Source organism: Phyllobates terribilis, unplaced genomic scaffold, assembly GCF_046119375.1.
Source record: "Phyllobates terribilis strain yellow unplaced genomic scaffold, ASM4611937v1 Scaffold_2__4_contigs__length_985480577, whole genome shotgun sequence".
Taxonomy (NCBI): Eukaryota; Metazoa; Chordata; class Amphibia; order Anura; family Dendrobatidae; genus Phyllobates; species Phyllobates terribilis.
In genome coordinates this window covers 442,865,162-442,889,850 of record NW_027362762.1, presented here as the reverse complement: position 1 = coordinate 442,889,850, position 24,689 = coordinate 442,865,162, and the positions used below count along the sequence as shown (strand labels likewise).

Here is a 24,689-nt window from a genome sequence, read left to right as displayed (position 1 = left end):
TTGATCACTTTTTACTGCAGATTTTTAGGGGTTGGTGGTAGAGCGAAAAAACAAAATTCTGTCATTTTTGATTTTTTTTTTCTCGTTACGGAGTTTATCAATTAGGTTAATATACTGTATTTGAATACTTTTATATTGAAGACTCCAACATGCGATCATCTAATCGCTTATATTTTATACTGCAATGCTACCAAATTGCAGTATATAGTGAAAATCTCTGTCTCCTTTTGTAGCTCAGCATATTGTTGAGTTTCAGAGAGAGACCAAGATGGCAGCGACCGGGGCCTTCAGCAAGCCTTGACCTGCCGGGTCGTCATTTAAATGCCACTGTCCGAGACTAGTAACAGTATCTAAATGGTTAACAGCTATGGTTGTTAAATACAGACGCTGGCTATTTAATATAGTTAGCATCAGCTGTGTCCAAATGCGAGAAGGGGTTAATATCCAAGACTTAATCTTACTTTTGATATAGTCCATTCCAAAAAGCTCTTCTGAGCAGCTGTTTTAATGAATTAATAGACTACTCTAAACCAGCCATTACTTACTCTTTGCTAAACAGATGGAGCCAGTGGCAATAGTTTGATCTCCGTGCACACTGACGTGCTCCATGTAGATCATATATTCTTACATTGAACGAAGTGAGCAGCGTGGGCTGGGAGGCACTGCCTCTCTCGGAACTATTTGTGCCCAGCTGTTTTGTACTTGCAGCCCCCCTGCCGCAGCTAATAAGTGGTTCTAGTAATCTGAATATCAGCATTTAAGCTCCGTCATCAATAAGAAGCACACAGATTTTGATCTTTTTTAAAAGAGACCTCACCCTTGTTTGGTCTAAAAAAGTGGGTGAGGGCAGTCTGATCAGATGTGGATTTGTTTTTAACCAGGAAAATGGAAAATTTTGATTTAATGCATACAATCTAATTTCCCCACATACTTGTATGGTCGCTCCTAGTTTATTTGTTAGTGAAGAAGAAAGTTCCAGGACTGCTCTTGGCTGCAGGGTGGCCACATGCATGTGGAACAATCCATTGTAGTCTTCCCTATTGCATTTCTGTATGTGGCAGAACAGGAGGGACCTTTAAAGGGAACGTATAATCAGAAAATGACCTACTATTTTTAAGCCAGATTTTTAATTTAGATACACATTTTTTATATATCACAGTTTGTATTAAAATCAATAGAAAACTTGCAATTTTCACACTGTCCATTGTAGCTATTCTAGATTTATACTTCTTATTGGTTCCGGAAAGCCACTTGTACATTAGCAGCAGTAGACTCTGACCCTGATGTTTTGTGTTGAAGCATCTAATGAGTGTGTGCAAAGATCATTGTGAGGGGAGCTGCAGTAGGGTCAGCTGTGATATTGCCGATTGTGATTGTGGATACTGTGTTATCAGCTATCTACAGTGGTGTTACCTGTCATTTTAATCCAGATTTTGATGATAATGTGACTTCTGAAAATTCTTCTGTTAAGAACAAGACGTATGAGTCTAAAAAAAGCCACAGTGGCTAGTGAGAAAAATGTCAACTTTTTTTTTTTTCTTTAATGCAGATGGTGATATGGAAAAAAATGCCAAAAAGATTTCTCTAAGGCTGTGTGTCCATGATGCGGATTTAATGCGTTTCCGCGGCGCCATTTCCGTCGCGAAAACGCATTAAAAACGCATGTTAAATTGTCTGCCTTGTTTCCCAATGATAATCCGCATTGTGCTGTGCACATGCTGCGGAAATTTCCACTGCGGATTATCATTGCGGAAAAATCCGCAGCACAACCATTTCTTGTGCGTAATCGCAGCAAAATCACCACCATTGACTTGCATTGAACCGCATAACATCCGCATGCATATGGTTGTCTAGCCCTAGACAACATATTACAAAGTTTCTTGTTTTCATGTGTACTATTAATTTGACACATTCCTTCCTTTAAGTGACTAGACAGGAGGGTATAGTGCAGAAGCATGTTTACTTTGTTAATTACAAATAAATCCCACAGTCTCTGTAAGAAAACTAACATTTCACCTTTTTGCTGACATGTGAATGGACAACTGTTTTTTCTGTGAAATGTAACTTGATCTTCACTCCCAGGTTCTTGCATTACTGGATTTGAGATAAACCTGGGATTCCCTTTGCTGTTCCTTAACGCAGAAGCTCAGAATGCCTTGAAATCCTCCAGTATACCTAGTAGTATTGTTCCACTGAGCTTTTCTACTGTATGGCTTTATCCCCAGTGCCTATTAAATAGCATGTACGGGACTGAAATTTGATAAATCAATGTAATTTATTCAAATGCATATTTTGTTCACATCGCTTTAGTATTGGTTCTTTTGCCTGTTTTCTTTTTTATTCCACTGGCTTTAGTATGTCTTTGAAAGAAACAGATTAGGATTTGGAAGAGTGATGCTTGGATGGTCCATGAATTGTATCAAATTGGGACTGTGATTGCTAACCACTCACTCTGGCTAAATTGCAGGTTTCACTGAAGAAACAGCCTTTACTAATGAAAGTGTATTCATGGGTCCAAAGCCCATGTTAAAGGGATCTCTACAGAGCCCTGTCTTAATAGCCCGAGAGTGAGCATGTGAACCTTCGCTCTATTGTCAATGGAGTTGCCAGTTAGCCAAGGTCTGCACATGCTTATCAGCTGATCAATTTAGATAACACTCTTCAGAGGGTCAGTGGGAATCCTGATATTGGGACCCCAGTAATCAGAAAATTAACACCTATTTTCTTTACGATTTTATAGTCATTTGAAGATTCTGCCAAATGTGGCAGAATGGGGTGAGGGAATAAAAATGGCCATACAAATTAGGTACAGATGATCTGATGATGTGAATGTGGTTGTCCTCCAATGGCAGATGTTGGGGTGGTATCAGTTTGAGTTTCTACATGTCTGATCCTTTTGTTTTACAGCTAAGGTCAGAGGTGTCTGGCAGCAGCATATTATCCCCTCCATAATGAGGGGGTGAGTGGAGGTCTAGCAGATTGCAGACTGCTGCCTAAATTGCTGCTACATAACTTTGAGACCGAGCCCGGAAAGATCGCAGGAACAAGATTGCTTTACATGGCAAGGAAGTTGTTAGCGCAACATTGGATATGTCCAACTGTATGAAAATTTATTGATAAGAGAAACTGATAAAGAGGTGTCATTGCAAATCTCTGGAAATTTTGGGGCGTTATGGATTGATACACCTACATAGGCTTCCAGAGAGTTAATTAGGTTCCGTCTGGGATTGTTGTAGCTGATGGACATGCATAGTATGTTAAGAGTACGTGTAGACTCCGAGGAGGAAGATCTAAGGCAGAACACTTGTCCTCTTTGACCCGTTTTGGGGATTATTAAATATTTTATGTATTTTGGAGTAGAAAGAAGTATGTGGTGTGGTTTTTCTCCTGTATTTTTGTGTATTGCTATATGCTGTATTGTTCCGACCGTAGAGGTACACTTTAAAGAAATGTGATCCGTATGCCGAGAATCTTTTTTCTGCGGTCAGCAGTGCAGGTTTGTTTTGTCTGTGCTTTCATAAAATGTTTTAAGTTTTTCAATTAAAAAAAGGACCATTTTTTTTTTTTTTTTTTTTTTATCGAAAAAAAAAAAAAGAATTTGTCACCGGATATTGCTTGACGACATTTCTCCTGTGAGAACAAGGGTCAGGACGATATCAGTTATCAAAGGAGAGTTGTACACCCCAAAACACATTAAATGGTTGGCTGGTTTCACTGAAATCTTCAGGTTCAGCCACTGTTATTCTCATGTGTATTGGCACCTTAAAGAGAATCTGTCACCGGGTTTTCGCTACCCTGTGTGAGAACAGCATGATGTAGGGGCAGAGATTCTGATTCCAGCGGTGTATCGCTTATTTTACTGTTTGCTGCAGTTGCGATAAAAACTCTATTTTTTTCTGCTGCAAATCTACCAGTTCTCTGAATGCTGAGCTCTGTATAACCCCGCCCACACCACTGATTGGCAGCTTTCTGCCTATGCATAGCATACACAGAAAGCTGCCAATCAATGGTGTTGGAGGGGTTACACAGAGCTCATGAATATGGAAAACTCCATAGTTTACTAGTCCTCTAGTGATAATCTCCTGCTTGTGAAATAATGATTTTATAAAAAACAGCCCAGTAATTGATACATTGCTGGAATCAGGGTCTCTGTCTCTACTTCATGCTGCTCTCTGATAAGGTGGCAAAAACCTGGTGACAGATTCCCTTTAATGCTTGTAGCTATACCTTGGAACTGAAATGTTTGTTTAAATCAAGATACACATGAATGAAATTGAGGTGACTGGTAAAGAGGATTAATGCACCAGATGATTTTATTGCAAATAAATTTGTCTGCCCTTTTACAGTAACAAACTGCGATATTATGTCTAATAAGGCAGTGGAATGTGACTGTATTGTATCACTACTGATAATCGCATAACTCTGTTTTTAAAGAACCATCTTTTTGCTCTGAATTTAGGATTCTGATAACCCTGACCTTCGTGACAGAGGATACATTTACTGGCGCTTGCTGTCTACTGACCCTGTGACTGCCAAAGAGGTGGTGCTTTCCGAGAAACCTTTGATCTCTGAGGAGACCGACTTGATTGAGCCCACTTTATTGGATGAGTTGATTTGCCACATTGGTTCCCTTGCTTCGGTTTATCACAAACCACCCAATGCCTTTGTTGAAGGCAGCCATGGAGTTCATCGTAAACATCTTCCCATCCAGCATGGAAGGTGAGTGTCGTCACGTATATGAAATGATGTATCTTTGTACTCTACATCAGTGGTCCCCAACCTTTTTTGCACCAGGGACCGGCTTGAAGCAAGATCATTTTTCCATGGCCCAGCAAGGAGGGGGTGGGGTGGGCGGGGCTTTGGTCATATGGGGGCGGGGTAATGGAGGGATTTGGAGTTTAGTGCATACTTATCATATAGTGTAGACCAGGTCCCCGCCAGGAGCTATGCCAGGAGCCCCACATAATGTGCTGTGCCAGGAGCCGCATCACTGAGGCCCCATCACGCCCTGCAGCAGGACAGGGCAGCTGTCCTGACAGCTGCTGTTCAGCTGCATTTACTTCATCCCAGGGGCGGACACAGACTGTAGTGGGCCCCCCTGTGCAAGAAATTTTTGGGGGCCCCCCCCGCCCTTCATAAGGCAACAAAGTTATGTAAACATAAATCCCCCCCCCATGTGCATCTCTCACCCCCCCCATGTGCAGCTCACCCCCCGTGCATCTCTCATCCCCCTCCGTGCATCTCTCATCCACCCCCCGTGCATCTCTCATCCACCCCCCGTGCATCTCTCATCCACCCCCCGTGCATCTCTCATCCACCCCCCGTGCATCTCTCATCCACCCCCCGTGCATCTCTCATCCACCCCCCGTGCATCTCTCATCCACCCCCCGTGCATCTCTCATCCACCCCCCGTGCATCTCTCATCCACCCCCCGTGCATCTCTCATCCACCCCCCGTGCATCTCTCATCCACCCCCCGTGCATCTCTCATCCACCCCCCGTGCATCTCTCATCCACCCCCCGTGCATCTCTCATCCCCCCCTCCCCCCCATGTGGATCTCTCATCCCCCCCTCCCCCCCATGTGGATCTCTCATCCCCCCCTCCCCCCCATGTGGATCTCTCATCCCCCCCTCCCCCCCATGTGGATCTCTCCTCTCTCCCCTCCCCCCATGTGCATCTCTCCTCTCTCCCCTCCCCCCATGTGCATCTCCCATTCCCCCCACTCCTAGTTAATTGTATTTAAAAAAAAATAAAACTTGTTATACTTACCCCCATGCGATCCCTGCAGAATCCTGGCGCTCGTCCAAATCGCTGACACCAGGTTCTCCTGCCTTCCGGTCATGTGAGGGCGCCGTCACATGACCGGAAGTCAGAGGAATTATGAGATGTCCTGGACCCGGCGCTTTGCATGGGGCCGGGGGCCCCATGAGGAGAGAGACGCACAAGAGGGGGGCTCCGAGGGGGCTCCTACCGGCTGGGCCCCATACTGGAGTCAGGGCAGTCATGCCCTGATGGCGGCCCTGCTGGAGGCTGGAGGGGCCCCCTCTCCCTCGGGGCCCCCGTTCAATGAACCGGCTGCACGGGCGGTAGTTCTGCCCCTGCTTCATCCTGCTTCAGGACCTGTGGTGACATCACAGTTATGTACCTTGATGTCATCACAGGTCCTCTACAGGTCTACCCTGCCGGAGTCTAGAACAACGGGCAGCATCCACCCCACACAGTGTGCTCTGAGCCACCGCAGACCAGAGCACACTGTCAATGTTTAGTGATTGTCTGTGGCGGTGCCGCGGACCGGCTGAAAAACCCCAACGGCCCGGTCCTGGTCCGCGGACCGGCGGTTGGGGACCTCTGCTCTAGACAGTACGGTCTTGGTTTTGGTTCACCATTCACTTCATCAGTTTTCTCTGTCTGAGACAAAACAAACCATCTCACCTGGCATACACCACTTTTCATATATAAACTAAACCTGTTTCTTTAGTATACTCAGGCAGGATTGATGTAACGTCACAAATGTCAAGAGTTTTCAACAATCCAACATCCAACAATTTAAGAGTGATCTACAAACCGCGCTGCTCCAGTACTCTTCTGAGCTATGTGAATAAAGCTCTGACTCACCCGATTAGAAAGGGGTCTATGTGTGAGCCGGAAATCACTTTTACTGTGTAAGTTTATGGAGCGTCAGAGCTGTGAGCCCGCGAATAGTGGTCACGTGACTCAGAAGAGGACTGGAGCAGCGCTGGAAACTGCAGAAGATGGCAGTCGGTGGGCATATTAATACTCTTAGACTACACCACATAGACATTCACACAGGTTTAGCCTATAAATATTTGAATGAGTGCTTCTTTAAAAAAGATGATGAATATTCTTTACAAATTATAAAGTCTTTTTTTTTACAAGACTGTAGGTTCATTTTTTTTTCTTTTTTAGATTTATTATTTTGATAAGTAAGAAATAAGTAGCAGAAAAGCTGCGTGATGTATTGTCGTAGAATAAGCCTCACCTAATAACATTGTGCTCTCAGTTTGATAATATAATCCCTTGTCCATACTTGCACCTATCTTTTGGTAGGTCAGGTACTTCTTATAACTAATGCGATTCTAAGTTTAATCCAAGTTAGGATGTCAAAGGGAACTGGACAGTAGAGTCATGCACGGACAGTAGATTCATGCACGGGCACTGGCTGCATTATTTTTTTGTCTTATGCTTAAAAAGATGTGGCGTTTCAGAGAGAACCTACTTACAGAAGTCTTCAATGACTAATTTGAGGTTGGACCTGGTGACTTCTTCCCTGCTGCTTCACGTCTAGGGAGATACCGACCGGTCTAGGTTACAGGGGCAGAAGAAGGAGGCTGATTTCGAACTAGTCACCCGAAATGCATAGTCACCAGCTGGATTTTCATTGTATGTTTTCTATGAAGTGCCGCTGTGTTTCAGAGTAAGATATACACATGCCTGATTCATGTTTCCTTTGGTTTGAGCTACGTGACTCAGATGATTTGGTTCCCTTTTAACCTTTTAAAAGGAAACAAATTTTTCATGCCCCATATATAGCTCCTAGTGTAATATAGACTTGTCAAATAAATTTTGTTGTCTCTAATGTTTGATGTCTAACAATTATTGAAAATTGTGGATTCACTATTAAAGGGGTGGTCCGGAGGTCAAAGAAATTTTAATCTAAATCCCTATTTTATCCTGTAATCTAAACTAATTTCTGATATACTTGTATTAAAAATTCCATACTATTCCCTAACTATACTAACTGTTGTTGCATTTTTTTCCCTACTTCCTGTGGGATCACTCTTCACTCTTCCTGACAGTGACCACAGCCTCTGCCCCCTCCCTGAAACAAAGCGTCACCAGTGACGCTTTTCTGGGGCAGGCTAGACCATGCTGTGTCCCTGCACGCTGCACATGCTCTGTGTTACCAGCTTAAATCAGCAGTAACAAGCCGGTAACGCAGAGGAGAGTGCGCTGTCAGAGCCCGGTGTCGGGTTACCTGGTGTGCAGAGGTTAGCGCCGCCCCCACAGTCGCTTGCAGGGGCTACACTGGTCTCTGAACGCTGGATATCCTGACACCACGCTCTGACAGTGCGCTCTCCTCTCTGCTGCCAGCTCTTTACTGTTGATCTAAGCCGGCAACTCAGCATGTGCATTGATTGTGCACAGTGCACAGCATGCAGGGACTAGCCCGCCCCTGAAAACAGTGTCACTTATGACACTCTGTTTCCGGGAGGAGGCAGAAGCTCTAACAGTGAGCACAGCCTCTGCCTCCCTGCTCTGATGACACTTTATTTGAGTATCCCAGGATTCACTGGGATTCTCAAAGAAGCATCATGCCACATGAAGTAAGGGAAAAAATGCAATAACAGTTAGATAGTATAGTTAGGGAACAGAAGGTAATTTTTTAATGCAAGTACCGTATATTAGAAATTAGTTTAGGTTACGGCATAAAATAGATTTGGATTTAGATTAACATTTCTTTGACCTCTGGACCACCCTTAAGCATTGCAAGTCCAGGTAGTATAAGTGTACATCTGTAACAACTTGCCCACAGTTTTTTTTTAACAATGAATTGTAGATCGTTTTGGTTGCCACCACAACTCTTACCATTTTTTATATTTTTTCTAAACTAACAAACCGTTTGTATTTTTATATATCACTAACACTGCAGTAGCTTACATATACATGCTTACGACTAGTGTTGAGCGAGTATGTTCTGTCCGAGTATGCTCGAGCCGAGCTCCGAGTAGTTACAGCTGCTCGGTGATATGGTTGAATCGCTCCCTTGTGCATGATTTGCGACTGTTTGACAGCTTTATTACATGTGAGGAATGTGTATGAAATAGACATTCTTCACATGTAATAAAACTGTCAAACACACGAGAGCGGTTAAACCTTATCACTGAGCAGCTATAAATACTCGGAGCTCGGCCCGAGCATACTCAGCGAAAGGGTTAACAGAACATACTCGCTCAACACTAGTTACGACCACTAACAGCTATCTGTCACTATGTGAGTGGTTGTAACCAGTGATACCTAAGCTACTGCAATGCCCTGCACATGGGGTAAGGACATAGTGAACCAGAAGAACTATACTACATTTCTAATTTAAGATATTTGCTAATAATATTCACCTACTGCAAATAGGATCTTGAGGATGAGAATACTCCTTTAACTTTTTTCAACCCATTAGGTATCAAATATTTTGCTTGCTAATATCTCTGCCATGGAGAGACAAAATTTAAAAGAACAAAAAGATTTTATTCCACTCTACAGCCACCATAACATTGTGTCCAGTTCAACATGAAAGATTTTGTGAAAGGTTCACTTTAACATTACTGATCAGCTGATAATCTTATGTTTTATTACTATAACTCTTTTAAACTGATACAATGATTAAAAATCTCTCAATGTATTACATCTCTCAATGTAATACATACAATTTTATTTAAGTTTTTTAAACGTTTGGCTGTGCTAAGAAGTTGTTCTCGTATTGTATGTCTTTTAGCATTGATACCGGAGACAGTCCAGTAGGACCTGCACCCACAGTCTCTCTTGAACAACCTCAGGTCATTCCCTCTCAAGGAGACCTCCTAGGTGACCTTCTGAATCTAGATCTTGGACCGCCAGGGAATGTCCCACAAGTATCCACAATGCAGATGGGAGCTGTGGATCTTCTTGGTGGAGGTCTGGACAGCCTGGTAAGAAATGTCATGTTTCTTAGTGGTTACGTTGTACCAATTCATTTTCACAGTTGTTAGCAAATTATGCTAAAAAGTTGTCCAATATTTCCAGCTCCACTAGTGACATCCATAAGTGTTTGTGCTACGTGTGCTTTATGTTGTCTTTCTGAAGATTGGATTTACAATTGATTTACATATAAAACATTTTTTATCTGGGCAGCACGGTGGCTCAGTGGTTAGCATTGCAGCCTTGCAGCGCTGGGGTCCTGGGTTCAAATCCCACCAAGGACAACATCTGCAAGGAGTTTGTATGTTCTCCCCGTGTTTGCGTGGGTTTCCTCCGGGTTCTCCGGTTTCCTCCCACACTCCAAAGACATACTGGTAGGGAATCTAGATTGTGAGCCTCGATGGAGACAGCGACGATAATGTATGTAAAGCGCTGCGGAATATGTTAGCGCTATATAAAAATAAAGATTATTATTATTATTTTCTAAATTGTGGTAGTGTGCCCTGGCAGAGATATGGTTAAATCTGCTGCTCACTAGACCCTGTGTCTGTGACTTGTGTCTGGACCATTGTGTTCCCACCCAGACATTAGAAGCAGCCCACTTTTCAGCTGGTAATTGTCAGGGACTGTAGGCTTGCTTTTGTAGGCACTGATTGTTGTTTTCTGCAGTTCAGCTGTCTCTCCGCTGACGGTAACCTTTTTGCTTCTTTCCTCCTGTGTCCCGCCTACCCTTGCAGATGGGAGAGGATACGCAATGGGTAACTGGTTCTCACTCAGTAGCACACTGATAAACTGGCATTATTGTTCCCCTTCCCCTCCTTTCCATTGGTCTTCATTATAGACTATTCCCGCTCATCAGGCAGCCCACATGCATGGTCATTAGCCTGCGGATGCGAACATCATGTTCAGAAGCATCCAGTTTATCAGCCTTACTAAGCACAATCTTTTCCTTCCCCTGCACTTGGTGAGATACCATACACGACCTATAATGTTTACAAACAATATGTCAATACCCCATTATGTCCTCATGTTGTCTGCTTCTTGTCTGTCACATTTGACTTGCCTTTTACACTTTTCTTATGGCTTTGCATATCCAAATTACAGTGCCTTGAAAAAGTATTCATAACGTTTGAACTTTTTCACATTTTTCACGTTACAACAAACTGAATTTTTTTTTTTATATTGATTTTATGTTCTATACCAACATAAACTAAGCAACTATTTGTGAAATATAAAGGAAATGATACATGGTTTTGTAAATATTTTAAATGTATAATTCTGAAAATTGTGCATTTGTATTCAGCCCCGACTAGTAAGATACCCCTAAATAATGTCCTGAGTGACCAATTGTCTCCAAGAAGTCACATAGTAATTAGTAAATTGAGTCCACCAGTGAGAAATTTATTATCGGTATAACTACAGCTGTTCTGTGAAGGCCCCAGACGTTTGAGAATATTAGGGATCAAACGGCATCCTGAAAATTAACGAACACACCAGCCAGGTCAAGGATAAAGTTGTGTAGAAGAGTATAGCAGGGTTAGGTTACAAAAACAATATCCCAAGCACTAAACATCTCACGTAGAACTGGTCGGAGTTGATGGGAAGATGGATGGAGCTAAATACTGGGCAATCATGGAGGAAAACCTGATAGAGGCTGCAAAAGACTTGAGACTGCAGGGTAGGTTCACCTTCCAACAACCCTAAAGATATTGCCAGAGCTACAATGGAATGGTTTAGATCAAAGCATATTTATGTGTTTGACCCAGTCACAGTCCAGACCTAAATCCCACTGAGAATCTGAGGCAAGACTCGAAAATTACTATTCACAGACGCTCACCATCCAATCTCACTAAGCTAAAGCTAGTTTGCAAAGAAGAATGGGCAAAAATGTCAGCCTCTAGATGTGCAAAGGTGGTAGAGACAGACCCCAATAGACTTCAAGCAGTAATTGCAGTGAAAGGTGGTCTTACAAAGTAGTGACTCAGGGGGTTTAAATACAAAGATATGTCACAATTTTCCAATTTAGATTTTTAAATATTTAGAAAACCATGTATCATTTCCTTTACACTTCACAAATACTTGCTACTTTGTGTTGGCATATAACACAAGATCCAAATTTTAAAAAAAATTTAAGTTTGTGGATGTATTGTGAAAAGTGGAAAAGTTGATGGGGTATGAGTTCTTTTTCAAGGCACTGTATAGTATTTAATTACAGGATGGTTTTAAAGGGAACCTGTTATCGAAATCTTGCTGCCCGAACCACGATGGCAGCCTGGTATGATGCTCTGAAACGCTGCAGATCTTCAGAGGAAACAGTCTATTATAAAAAGCCGCCCGAGGACTGTAAGGACTGTATATCTCAACTGGCTTATCCGATGCAGTCCCCAACCAGCTCATTCCATCTCAACTCTAGTAGCTTGGTCAATCTATGTGTTTACATAGGGAGAGACCTGTCAGTCAGAGGGATCGGGGCAAGAAAAAGGCATCCGTGGACCAGTCTGTCTAGTCAGCCGAGACAAATGGTCTCCGACTTGGTTTTCAAAGTGTTTGCTCTAAAACGCTGCAGCATTCCATGCTGCGACCACACATCAACCAACTGCTTCATTCTCGGCGTGGTTCGGCAGCATGAATCTGATGACAAGCTCCATTTTAAGTGCCTTTCAAGTATGTATGATCTCACTATGGCGCCAAGAATGAAAACCATATTTTTAATTGTACTATCCTTCTGTTTTAAACACAGCATCTGTAATGAAATGCGTAATAAAGGCTGAAAAGTCTGGATTACAACAGACAAAAATTTGTAGCAGAGGAGTTTTTCCTGTTGTTTGGAGTGCCATAAAGTCTTATCACGCAGAATCACTTTGGTTTTTGAAAGGTGTGCATTGTTTGGCAGGGGTATGGGAGCTTTTTTTATTCTTGTACTTTCTATATACATATTTTTAATTTATAATTTTTTTTTGTTTTATATTATACATAATTTTGGCATTTACATATATAGTATAATGTTAAATATACATACAGTACCGACCAAAAGTTTGGACACACCTTCTCATTTAAAGATTTTTCTGTATTTTCATGACTTTGAAAATTGTACATTCACACTGAAGGCATCAAAACTATGAATTACCACATGTGGAATTATATACTTAACAAAAAAGTGTGAAACAACTGAAAATATGTCTTATATTCTAGGTTCTTCAAAGTAGCCACCTTTTGCTTTGATGACTGCTTTGCACACTCTTGGCATTCTCTTGATGAGCTTCAAGAGGTAGTCACCGGAAATGGTTTTCACTTCACAGGTGTGCCCTGTCAGGTTTAATAAGTGGGATTTCTTGCCTTGTAAATGGGGTTGGGACCATCAGTTGTGTTGTGCAGAAGTCTGGTGGATACACAGCTGATAGTCCTACTGAATAGACTGTTAGAATTTGTATTATGGCAAGAAAAAAGCAGCTAAGAAAATAAAAACGAGTGGCTATCATTACTTTGAGAAATGAAGGTCAGTCAGTCCAAAAAATTGGGCAAACTTTGAATGTGTCCCCAAGTGCAGTTGCAAAAACCATCAAGCGCTACAAAGAAACTGTCTCACTGGCTCATCAAGAGAATGCCAAGAGTGTGCAAAGCAGTCATCAAAGCAAAAGGTGGCTACTTTGAAGAACCTAGAATATAAGACATATTTTCAGTTGTTTCACACTTTTTTGTTAAGTATATAATTCCACGTGTTAATTCATAGTTTTGATGCCTTCAGTGTGAATGTACAATTTTCATAGTCATGAAAATACAGAAAAATCTTTAAATGAGAAGGTGTGTCCAAACTTTTGGTCTGTACTGTACATTTTTTTTAAAAAGTACAAGAAGAAAAAGAAAGTCCCTCTCCCAGCCGAAAAAGTACACAGCTTTCCCAAAGACTTATCTACCAATTTTAGAATATATAAGCTGTGCTTTGTTTTTTTCTTTTTACTTTATTTTGGAGTGTCTGTCTAGAGTTTGTGTGCGAATCGATTTTCAGGACCCAGTCCAGCAGTCTGTAATCTCTGGCCGCTGCACTGGAGCGCTGACAATCCCGTCATCCACTGTTGATTAACTGTCCTGGCACAACGTCATAGTTGAGGCGTGACGCACATGTGACGTCGGGACAGGCTGGCTAATCAAAAAGAAGAGCCGCAGATACCGGTAGATAGGAGGTGGTGATTATTGAGCTTGGCCGATGGACTGGGTCCTGCAAATCGATTCTCACCAACTCTACTGGAGTCCCAGATTAGCTGGGAACACATGATCTGTGATTACCTGCTGTTGCTGCTTACAGAGCACGGATAATAATATTGATCTAATGGTAACATTCTCTTAGATCATTGTTACCATCGATCTGTAATACAGAGACATGCAGATCACACCTTTTCGACATGTTTCCAAGCCCTCTCCGAAACTTTAAATGTTATTATTTAAGTCACTGAGTTTCCTAGCAATGGCTAATATAGCACTGTGATGCTAAAAAATAAAAAACATTTGTGATGGGGAACTGATCAATAAGGAAATAACTTATTGATCTTTGGGGATCCATGATTGCTGCACAGTACTGTCTTGAATAGAGAAGCATTCATTCATTCTTTATGGGATTCCTGTGGAAAGGCGAGTACATCCCTAAACTATTTCCTACAGTCCATTTTAAGATGACAGCCCTTTGTATGTGGTTCCTGACCCCCATTCTACTGACCGATGAGGGTCTCAGTGGTCCTATCCCTAGCAGTTAGTAAGTTTTCCCCTATGTTATTGATCAGGAATAATATGCAATTCTTAGACTAGCGCTTTAACAGAGGACTTGCTGAGGTTTGGGCGTTTTTTTTGTGCATTTTCTGTTTAGCTTTCCTTTTAAAGTGAAGCTTGCTTTGGAGCAATTATATTATCATATCTCTAATGTATGATATATTTTCCTGGCACTGCTCTGTTTACAATTTAAAACGGTAAAATAAAATTGTCCGTTGTTTGTGCTGTCGCAGTAGGTTAACGTTGCAATGTCCTCTACGCTTACTCCTTGCTGAGATTGCTGTAAGATGCTTTTGTGGCAAATACTCATTTTTTCCTGTCTATACTTTGTTGTATTCTCCGAAGTGTATATTCGACAATAGGTGTAGCTTCACTGTAACACCAACAATCCAATGACGGCATCATTCATCCAGATTGACATATCTGAAGCACATATGCGTGACTTTTAGGTTGTTAGCTGCCGCAGAGGATATGTGATTCACATAGTAGTTGAGGGCGCTGACACAGCTTCTAGGCTCCCATCCCAGAAAGAGGGAACATTAAGACAGCTTGTGCTGAAAGGGCAACTGAAATGAGCATTTAAAGTACAGGCAAAAACACAGTATGATATGCTGAGACGGAAGAAACTACGCCTGCCAGGATAAGAACTTTATGGGAAATTTACAAAGTACATTCAGCTAACATTGGGCATATGTAACACAATTAATTTGCCTAGTAATATTTATATTTTTTTAGTTTTGAAGACCTCATTGTTTTGCATGTAAAAAAGTGCATTTCAAAACCTTTCCCTTAATTAGGGGAATGAGGCAGCAGGGTTGCCCCTTGTCCCCTTTGCTTTAACTATGGGAATCCTTGTTCTGATTGTAAGAAAGGGAAATGCTGCGAGGGTTTCTCTATGCTTAAGATCAGTTACTATATGTTGCTATTGCTAAATGTATTTAATATATTTTAAATCTTTTTCCAAAATTGTTCAGTCTAACACCTTTTATTACCTTATATGTAACACTCCTTATATTACCTGGGAGTTAGTTTCTTAAAGGGTACAGGATTATTCCCATTTAAATATTACACCTTTAATTCATTGGCTGAGAACAAAAGTTAAAAGGGGTGGTCTGTGTATTTTAACAAATGTGTTGGGGGACATGATTCTGTGACACTTACTGATATATAGAAGTATGACTGGTTCTCTCCTATACTTATTAGTGTAGCTTTCCTCATAGACTCTATAGAGCTCCTGTACACAAACTGGCTGCCGATGGCGGGCATGTGACCAGACTAGTCCACCAGCCTCCTTCAAACGCTGCACATGGGAAAGATGATTTTACAATAAGGTCTTAAAGATTGAATGTGGCCTGGAGTATGTATATCACATACTTGCCATCACATGACCGCTGCCACTGGAGAATCCTCATAGTGCACGCAATGTGAGGATTCACAAGTCTGCAGTCACATAGACTTGTAGTTTAAGACTGGACAACCCCTTAAAAGTTATTTTAAACATATAGTGTATTTTCCATTCGAAAAATCTTTTGCTTGTTACAGTACCATCATTTATCTTGGAATTTTATGAAATCTCATCACACACTGGGGACAATCTAAAGTGAAAATTTAGCAGGGTGGCAGAAACCACAGTGGATATCTCCTGTATGAATGTTCCACTAAGAGAAAAAAAAAGTTCCCCTTCTAAAACAACATAGAAGTGTTTTTTTTTTTTTTTTTTAAGTATTTGTTCCTAGAAATGTGCTGCATATCAAAGTCCCATTCCGGCGTTTTTTTTTCTGTTTCCCGATATATCAGCTATAACTAATGTTTGTTCTGTGTGTGCATATAGATACTGATCAGTCGCTGTCTTCTGCTGCTTCCAGCACTGCTCCGGTCCGCTCCTGCATCATATGACTGCGGTTGCTCACGTAGTTGACTCTTATGTCCTTTCTTTATAGAAATCTATGACAGCCTTGTATGAGTCTCCTAGACTTAGGTTGGGGAAGTGACTTCACACACAAACTGTGCAAGCCGACTGGTCACAGCTGTGATGACATGATCCAGGAGACGACCTGAGCTGTGCTGGAAACAGCAGAAGACAGCGGCTGGCATTTCAATGAAAGCTCTGTACATACATTACTGATGGCTAACAAATTGGACTTCAAAGAACCACTCCAGCGTTTTTTTTTGTTTTTTTTTAATGCAGCGCTGGAGTGGTGCTTCTAATCTAAGGTCCCTAACCCCACTCTCATATTTACCTACCGCTGTCTTCACCTTCTATCACTGCCGCCAGTCTCCAGCAGTTTGTGACCTGCCGGATCTCTCCAGTGTACAACTCAATGAAAGTCTGAGAGCCTTGTTCTGACCGAGGATAAGCACGGGCGCCAGACTATTTATCTAGACTATTGTGGCACGTGATGTGACAGGGCGTATATATACCACCAGTTCCTTCCAGGAACGTATATATACCTCCGTCCAGCCACCCTCAAACCACAATATCACATAAATACTGGTATACTGCCACCACCGATAGCTTAACAGGTGGATCGGGTACCCGTTAGGTAACGTGAATTAGCGGGTGAGGAACGTGTTTGCTCGACATAGGACAAGAAGAACGAAGCTGGTAAATAATAATGATTTACTCCCGAAAGTGGGCAGTGTTTACAAAAGATATACAAGATATTATAAAAGAGACAATGTACATATATGCATAAAACAGTTATTAAAATAAAAGGGATAAGTAATAGCAAAACCTGCGCCACGAGATGATGGTCTCAGATTCTGTGGGGGGGGGGCTCCCCGGAAATTAGATGTGATTCTTCCACGCAGCGAGGTGTGCATGCGTCTGACGTTCCTGACCAATCCAGAGCTGAAAAAAGGGAAAAAAAAAACGCTGGAGTGGTGCTTTAATAGTGTATATAGTAATATTGCACATTAGTATTTCAGTCCGGTGAATATAACGGTAAAATCCACAGCGAGTCAGGCAATAAAGTGTCATGATAAAATGCCAGTGTAGCTGCCATTGTGGGAGATTTATTAATACAAGCCTGCTATGAAGAGCGCTGGTCTTTCCTCCTGTGGAGCGAGCGGCAGATTAATGAACAGGACTCATGCCACGTTGTTGCACATGCCACCTGGCATTGGTTCCTGACACCTTTCTAGTTTCAAAAGTGTCAGAAGAGTTTCATAAATAAAGGCTTCTCCCGGCACATTCATGTGGGCTGGATAAAGAGCCCAAGCTTTTAAAAATACATCATATGCCCCAAACTTCATTATTTTTTAATGTATTATATTGTCAGAAAACTGGATGAGTTACATTGGTACATCCAACCCACCATTGTCAATGTACAGCTATAAATGTAATTTTATATTAAAAATAATTGATCATATAGTTAATATAAAAATCACGGCACTTTCCCCTTAATACCATAACTTATAGGGAACTTGTCACAAATTTGACCATTCTGTCCACAGATCAGACTGCATGTACAAACGAGAAACTGAGCATAATGATATATAGGTTTGTTGGAAAAGAGGGGTTTTATTTACTGAAACCCCTGGTGTTTGTATACATGAGTCCAGTGGGTGTATCTGTTCAAACACCAGGATTTCAATGAATCAAATACAACATTTAATGAAATCTTTCTCACAAAAATGTATATCAATCTGATCATCTCCTGCCTACAGATCACATACCATTTCCACATGACTAGTTCCCTTTAAACAGACAACATGTCATTTATATACGTAAACATGGAATATACAAATAGCTGGAGTTCTCAAATTGGATCATGTCCCGATCAGGTTACAACAAAAAAAAAAACATGAAGTGTAATGTGTCCGAAAAGAAATCTGCTTTGTTGTTCACCAGGGAGGCCGACCAGAATTACCTATAAATTGCTACCTTGTGTGTATATCCATGTTGACAACTAGTGCTTTTTCTACACTCCGCATAGTGAAGATGGCATTTTTAGATCAGTGTTATATATGTATTCAGTTCTTTGAATCGACTTTTAAATAGACCTGTCATGAAGTCCATCATTACCTTTAATGTTCCTGGATTATTGCAAACATTGCTGGAAATGTAACATTACTATTTCTCTTACAGTTGGGAAGCGATCTTGGAGGTGGAATTGGAGGAAGTCCAGCGGTAAGAACATGTTTTTTTAGTAGGAACAGCACCAACCTTATTTGACTCCATCAGAAAATGAAGGAAATTAAGATATCGTCTTATTGTTGGTGTTCTAATTATAGTTATGGCTTTCACAGAATTGCAAAGAGCACAAATATGTGACTGTGTCCAAATTACTTGGCATTTTTGCAGGGAAAAATACATGATGGCATAGCTGGGCTCGGCTGGAACTGATAAATGGTGACTGGAGGGAAATGGCTTTTTTCAGATGTGCTTGTTTCCCTGTAGAAAAACTTTCTGTCCTGTATTTTAAAGAGATCAAAATGTAAAAAAAATTGGAAGACGTCTTGTCACAAAAAATAAAAATAAGTGTGTGGAATTCTCACACTAAATTATATACATTTGTTTCTGAAAATGGCTTAAGAAATAGTAGGTGAGGTTTACGGTAGGGGTTCTCACTTTGATTTTTTTTTAGAAAACTTTACAAAATTAGAGCTGGGATCTAAGTGTTTGCTATGGGCGACTGGCACACTTCCCCATGTACTAGTTTTGTAGAATCTCCTTCTCCCTGTGTCTCTTTATTTAAACAGATGGACCTCATTCAGATGTCTTGCTTTTCTTCCAGTTGTGCCGTTAACCATGAATATGCCCCGATAGCCTCAGAAATAAAGAATAAACAGACTGAGATACACGAGGCCTTGTTTGCAGTACGTTATTAAAGGAGTAGTCTGGTTAAGACAAGTTATTTATCCACAGGATAGGTGATGAATTGCTGATTTATGGGGGGGGTATCTGACCCCTGGGACCCACACTGATCATCAGTTCGGGAAACCTTTTTTTCTGTCCTATTCATTTCTTGTGAGGCTGCTGGAAAAAGCAGAGTGCAGTGCTCGGCAACCCCATAGGGAATGATTGGAGCTCAGGTTGTGCATGCACACTGCCGCTCCCGTCTAGCAGGGATAAATGTTCACCATTTTGCTAATCAGAAAATATATATATATATATATATATATATATATATATATATATATATATATATATATATATTTTAATAAAATAAAATCTTCCTAGGTAACGTAGATACAGCCCCATGATCCTATAGATTTCTTATTAGGTTAGGGTATCCAGTATATGATCTACTATGTAAATTTCACAAATTACAAAAGTATATATTTTTGCTCTTATCTTTAGTATCTTTTATTTTTTTCTCAGAAATTTTTTATGAAATGTTGATACTTTATACGCTAAAACATTTATAATTCTGGTCCCTTTGGCTAAAAGCGCATTTTTGCACTTGTGATGTTGGAATTGGTTAATTTGTGGACACTAATTTGTGTTTGGTCTTTATTTGGGCATCTAATGGTTATGTGTCTAAGTCAGGAAGGAACGGCTGTTAATGTTTTCATTCTGCTCAATGAGGCTTCAGCAGCATAGACTATACTGAACTGCCAGAATGCCTGCTAAAACAATGTTCTCCCCCACAACAGATTTACAGTCATACTGGAGCTCCACATACTGGGCTACTTAGTAAGGCTTAGGACTCACTGCAGAAGAAATCTAAATTCTCTCCCTTGATTACATCAGTCTGTATTAACAAGAATCCAGACAACAGACTGTTAAGCTATGTTCACATGGAGGTTTTTTTGAGGAATCTTCGAGAGCGTCCGCTGCAAAAATACCAGAAAAATTGCTTGCTAACACTTGAAAGATGTCAGCCCATTAAATTCTATTGTAAAACCACTTTGCTGTCATACAGTGGGTACGGAAAGTATTCAGACCCCTTTACATTTTTCACTCTTTATTTTATTTCAGCCATTCGGTAAATTCTAAAAAATAATAGCTTTTTAGAATTTAAGTACACTCTGCACCCCATCTTGACTGAAAAAAAACAAATGTAGAAATTTCCGTAAATGTATTAAAAAAGAAAAACTGAAATATCACATGGTCATAAGTATTCAGACCCTTTGCTCAGTATTGAGTAGAAGCACCCTTTTGAGCTAGTACAGCCATGAGTCTTCTTGGGAGTGATGCAACAAGTTTTTCACACCTGGATTTGGGGATCCTCTGCCATTCTTCCTGACAGATCCTCTCCAGTTCCGTCAGGTTAGATGGTGATCGTTGGTGGACAGCCATTTTCAGGTCTCTCCAGAGATGCTCAATTGGGTTTTGGGTCAGGACTCTGGCTGGGCCAGTCAAGAATAGTCACAGGGTTGTTCTGAAGCCACTCCTTTGTTATTTTAGCTGTGTGTTTAGGGTCTTTGTTTTGTTGGAAGGTGAACCTTCGGCCAAGTCTGAGGTCCAGAGCACTCTAAAAGAGGTTTTCATCCAGGATATCTCTGTACTTGGCCGCATTCATGTTTCCTTCAATTGCAGCCCCTCGTTCTGTCTTCAGCCGAAAAACACCCCCATAGCATAATGCTGCCACCACCATGTTTCACTGTTGGGATTGTATTGGACAGGTGATGAGCAGTGCCTGGTTTTCTCCACACATACCACTTAGAATTATCACCAAAAAGTTCTATCTTCATCTCATCAGACCAGAGAATCTTATTTCTCATAGTCTGGGAGTCCGTCATGTGTTTTTAAGCAAACTCTATTCGGGCTTTCTTATGTCTTGCACTGAGGAGAGGCTTCCGTCTGGCCACTCTTCCATAAAGGCCCGATTGGTGGAGGACTGCAGTGATAGTTGACTTTGTGGAACTTTCTCCCATCTCCCTACTGCATCTCTGGAGCTCAGCCACAGTGATCTTGGGGTTCTTCTTTACCTCTCACACTAAGGCTCTTCTCCCACGATTGCTAAGTTTGGCTGGATGGCCAGGTCTAGGAAGACTTCTGGTGGTCCCAAACTGGAGGCCACTGTGCTCTTAGGAACCTTGAGTAATGCAGAAATTCTTTTGTAACCTTGGCCAGATCTGTGCCTTGTCACAATTCTGTCTCTAATCTCCTTGGGCAGTTCCTTTGAGCTCATGATTCTCATTTGGTCTGACATGTACTGTGAGCTTTGAGGTCTTAATTAGACAGGCATGTGCCTTTCCAAATCAAGTCCTATCAGTTTAAATAAACACAGCTGGACTCCATTGAAGGAGTAGAACCATCTCAAGGAGGATCACAAGGAAATGGACAGCATGTTACTTAAAGGGGTATTCCCATCTCCAAGATCCTATCCTAATATGTAGCAGGTGTAATAATAATAATATTAGCAAACACTTCCAATTAGAAATGTAGTATAGTGTTTTTGATTCGCTATGTCGCTTACCTCATGTGCAGGCAATACAGGACCTTAGGTATCCACTGTTACGACCACTAGCAGCTAACTGTCACTTTATCAGTGGGCGTAAGCATGGATACCTAAGGTCCTGTACATGAGGAAAGAGACATAGCGAATCAAAAATACTATACTACATTTCTAATTGGAGGTATTTGCGAATAATATTATTACACCTACTACATATTGGGATAGGATCTTGGAGATGGGAACACCACTTTAAATATGAGTGTCTGAGCAAAGGGTCTGAATACTTATGACCATGTGAGATTTCAGTTTTTCTTTAATAAATTTGCAAAAATTTCAACATTTCTGTTTTTTTTTCAGTCAAGATGGGATGCAGAGTGTACTTTAATGAGAAAAAAATGAACTTTTTAGAATTTACCAAATGGCTACAATGAAACAAAGAGTGAAAAATTGAAAGGAGTCTGAATACTTTCCGTACCCACTGTATGTTCAGTGTTTGAGAATTTTTTTTAAAACCGCCTGTCAGATCTTTTAAGTTGCTCCTGATAAAATCCGCTCCAAACTAGGCACTGTCCAATCACAAAGCGGCAAAAACTCTTCTGGGAAAAATCCAGAATACTTCAAAAACTCTTCAAAACTGTTTTAGGAAGTAGAAATCTCCTCCAAAACCTTCCAAAGAAGGAGAGTTTCCTGAAGATGTTTCTACTTGAAAAACTCACTATTTTTGACCACCTTGAAAAACACTATCTGCTCATAGCCTTATAAAGTAGTGTGCCATCTGTTACAAAGTGGTCAGCAAGGAAATCTAAATATCACTTGCCGACCTAGAGTTAATTCACACACTTACTTACCTTTTGCCGAAAAAAGGAAACTCTTTATTAGTGAATATCAGAAAAATGACATTTGATTACTAATTTTGGTAAAACAAAACCGTATGTGTGGTCTCATCTTGTCAAATGAGTGTAATTGCAAAGTTCTTTTAAAACCAGCAACTTTACAATTTAGCTCGTATTAAAAAATTATTAAAATTTTCAAGAACTCCCTTAAAGCACCACTTTTGTTTTGTTTTTCTACTTCAATGCTGCAGTGGTGCCACTAATGTAAGTTCCCTGACCCTACTAATATATTTACCAGCTGCCGTCTTCCACTCTTCCCAGCGCTGCTGCGGTACCGCACTGCCGTCTTGTGACTGCAACTTCGGACTGACCGGAAGTTAGCATTAATTGTCACAAGCTCTCAATGTAAGTCTATGGCAGCTTTGTTGTGGCTCTCATAGACTTACATACAGTTGTGACTTCCAGGTTGCCCAGCAAACATTGAAGCGATCCGGCAGTTCACAACCTGCTGTAGACCAACTACAGCGGCGCTGGTAAGTAAGATACTAGGTCCTGGGAACTTACATTAGTTTATGATTCTGTACGGAGGCTGGACAGACATGTGCCTGAGATGGATTAGTGAATCCTGCATTGAGCAGGGGGCTGAACACTATGTCCTTGGAGGTCCCTTCCACCTCTAGCATTCTGTGATTGAAATGGCACTGCTCCAGCGGTAAAATAATAATAAAAAATAAAAATGCTGGAGTGGTGCTTTAATTATTATGTTAGAATTGTTTTTTACTATTTTTTTATCTTACAGGTTGGACAGACCTTCATTCCTTCCTCTGTTCCCGCTACCTTTGCTCCATCACCCACTCCAGCGGTGGTCAGTAGCGGTCTCAATGATTTGTTTGAACTTTCTACCGGTATAGGCATGGCTCCAGGAGGATTTGTTTCACCAAAAGCTGTAAGTATTACTGAGACCATTTCTAGGGGTGTTAGTTATATATAATACCTATGATGGTGTCTTCTATAAATCTTCCCAAAGCTTTTTCCTTCATAGCTCATTGATCTAAGGTACAACGTACTTAGTGAAGGGATTGTTCTGTAATATTTATTGTGGTTTTTCATTAATTTGTAACATTTTCTTTTATGGAGCACAGCAAGTATTTCAGTTGCAGACAATTAGCTATTCATTTCCTGCAGTGAAGTTTAGTAAATTGACTAATTTTCTTCTTCAATTACCTGCAGTTCTTTGGAGCCACGCTAACGTATTGACTGTAGACAGAAAGGCCACTTCCAACAGACTATATGCAGGCACGTCTTTCCCATTTAGGAGAGTCTGCATTTGGAGACCAACCTGGACTCAATTTTTACATATCAATCTGCCTTCTTGTGTCTCGCTTTTTAAGTTTCCTGCCCAACAGTGGATAAATGGAAGCCTGAGCCTGATAGCTAGAGACAACATTTCCACCTTGTTTTAGCCTCTCTCTTGCTGCATTTTGATTGATTTTTGTTTCCTGGTGTAGTAAATCTGCCTATACACATCAGATAGCTGTCAGCTGAATAACTTGCTTTGAATTTGTCCTCATATGCACGATCAACTTGGCTGAGTGTGCATTTCTTCAATCGGAAGAGGGAAATAAATCGCAGCCAGACGACTCCAGCAACATCTTATCTCCCTTATATGAAATCTATCACCAGGTTTTTGCTACTGCATCTGAGAGTAGCATTATGTAGGGGCAGAGACTTTGTTTCAGGCAATATATCACTTACATGGCTCCTTGCTGCAGTATAAAATCAGTGATTTATCTGCTGCAGATGTACCAGTTTTCTGAATGCGAAGCTCTGTATAACTCTGCCAACACCACTGATTGGCCTCTTTCTGTGTACTCTCTGCATAGGCAAAAAGCTGCCAATGAGTGGTGGGGGCTTGGTTATACAGATCTCATGAATATAGAGGGACTAGTCAGTACATGGCAGCTGGTTTACTAGTCTTCTAGTGATAATCTCCTGCTAATAAAACTGTGATCTTATCAAAACTATAGCAATCAGCCCAGTAAGAGACACATCGCTG

General features: G+C 41.1%; 1 protein-coding gene across 2 annotated transcripts in view; it reads left to right on the top strand.

The window, feature by feature from the left end:
* AP2B1 (adaptor related protein complex 2 subunit beta 1) overlaps positions 1 to 24,689 on the top strand; it is a 214,419-nt gene that overhangs the window by 163,244 nt on the left and 26,486 nt on the right. Inside the window, exons 13-17 of one of the 2 annotated variants that reach the window (XM_073665456.1) lie at positions 4,460 to 4,719; positions 9,509 to 9,701; positions 10,428 to 10,448; positions 18,542 to 18,583; positions 23,433 to 23,579. In XM_073665456.1, the coding sequence (XP_073521557.1) occupies positions 4,460 to 4,719; positions 9,509 to 9,701; positions 10,428 to 10,448; positions 18,542 to 18,583; positions 23,433 to 23,579 (663 nt within the window). The remainder of the gene's footprint in view (positions 1 to 4,459; positions 4,720 to 9,508; positions 9,702 to 10,427; positions 10,449 to 18,541; positions 18,584 to 23,432; positions 23,580 to 24,689) is intronic. The other variant, XM_073665457.1, reaches the window with a different exon arrangement.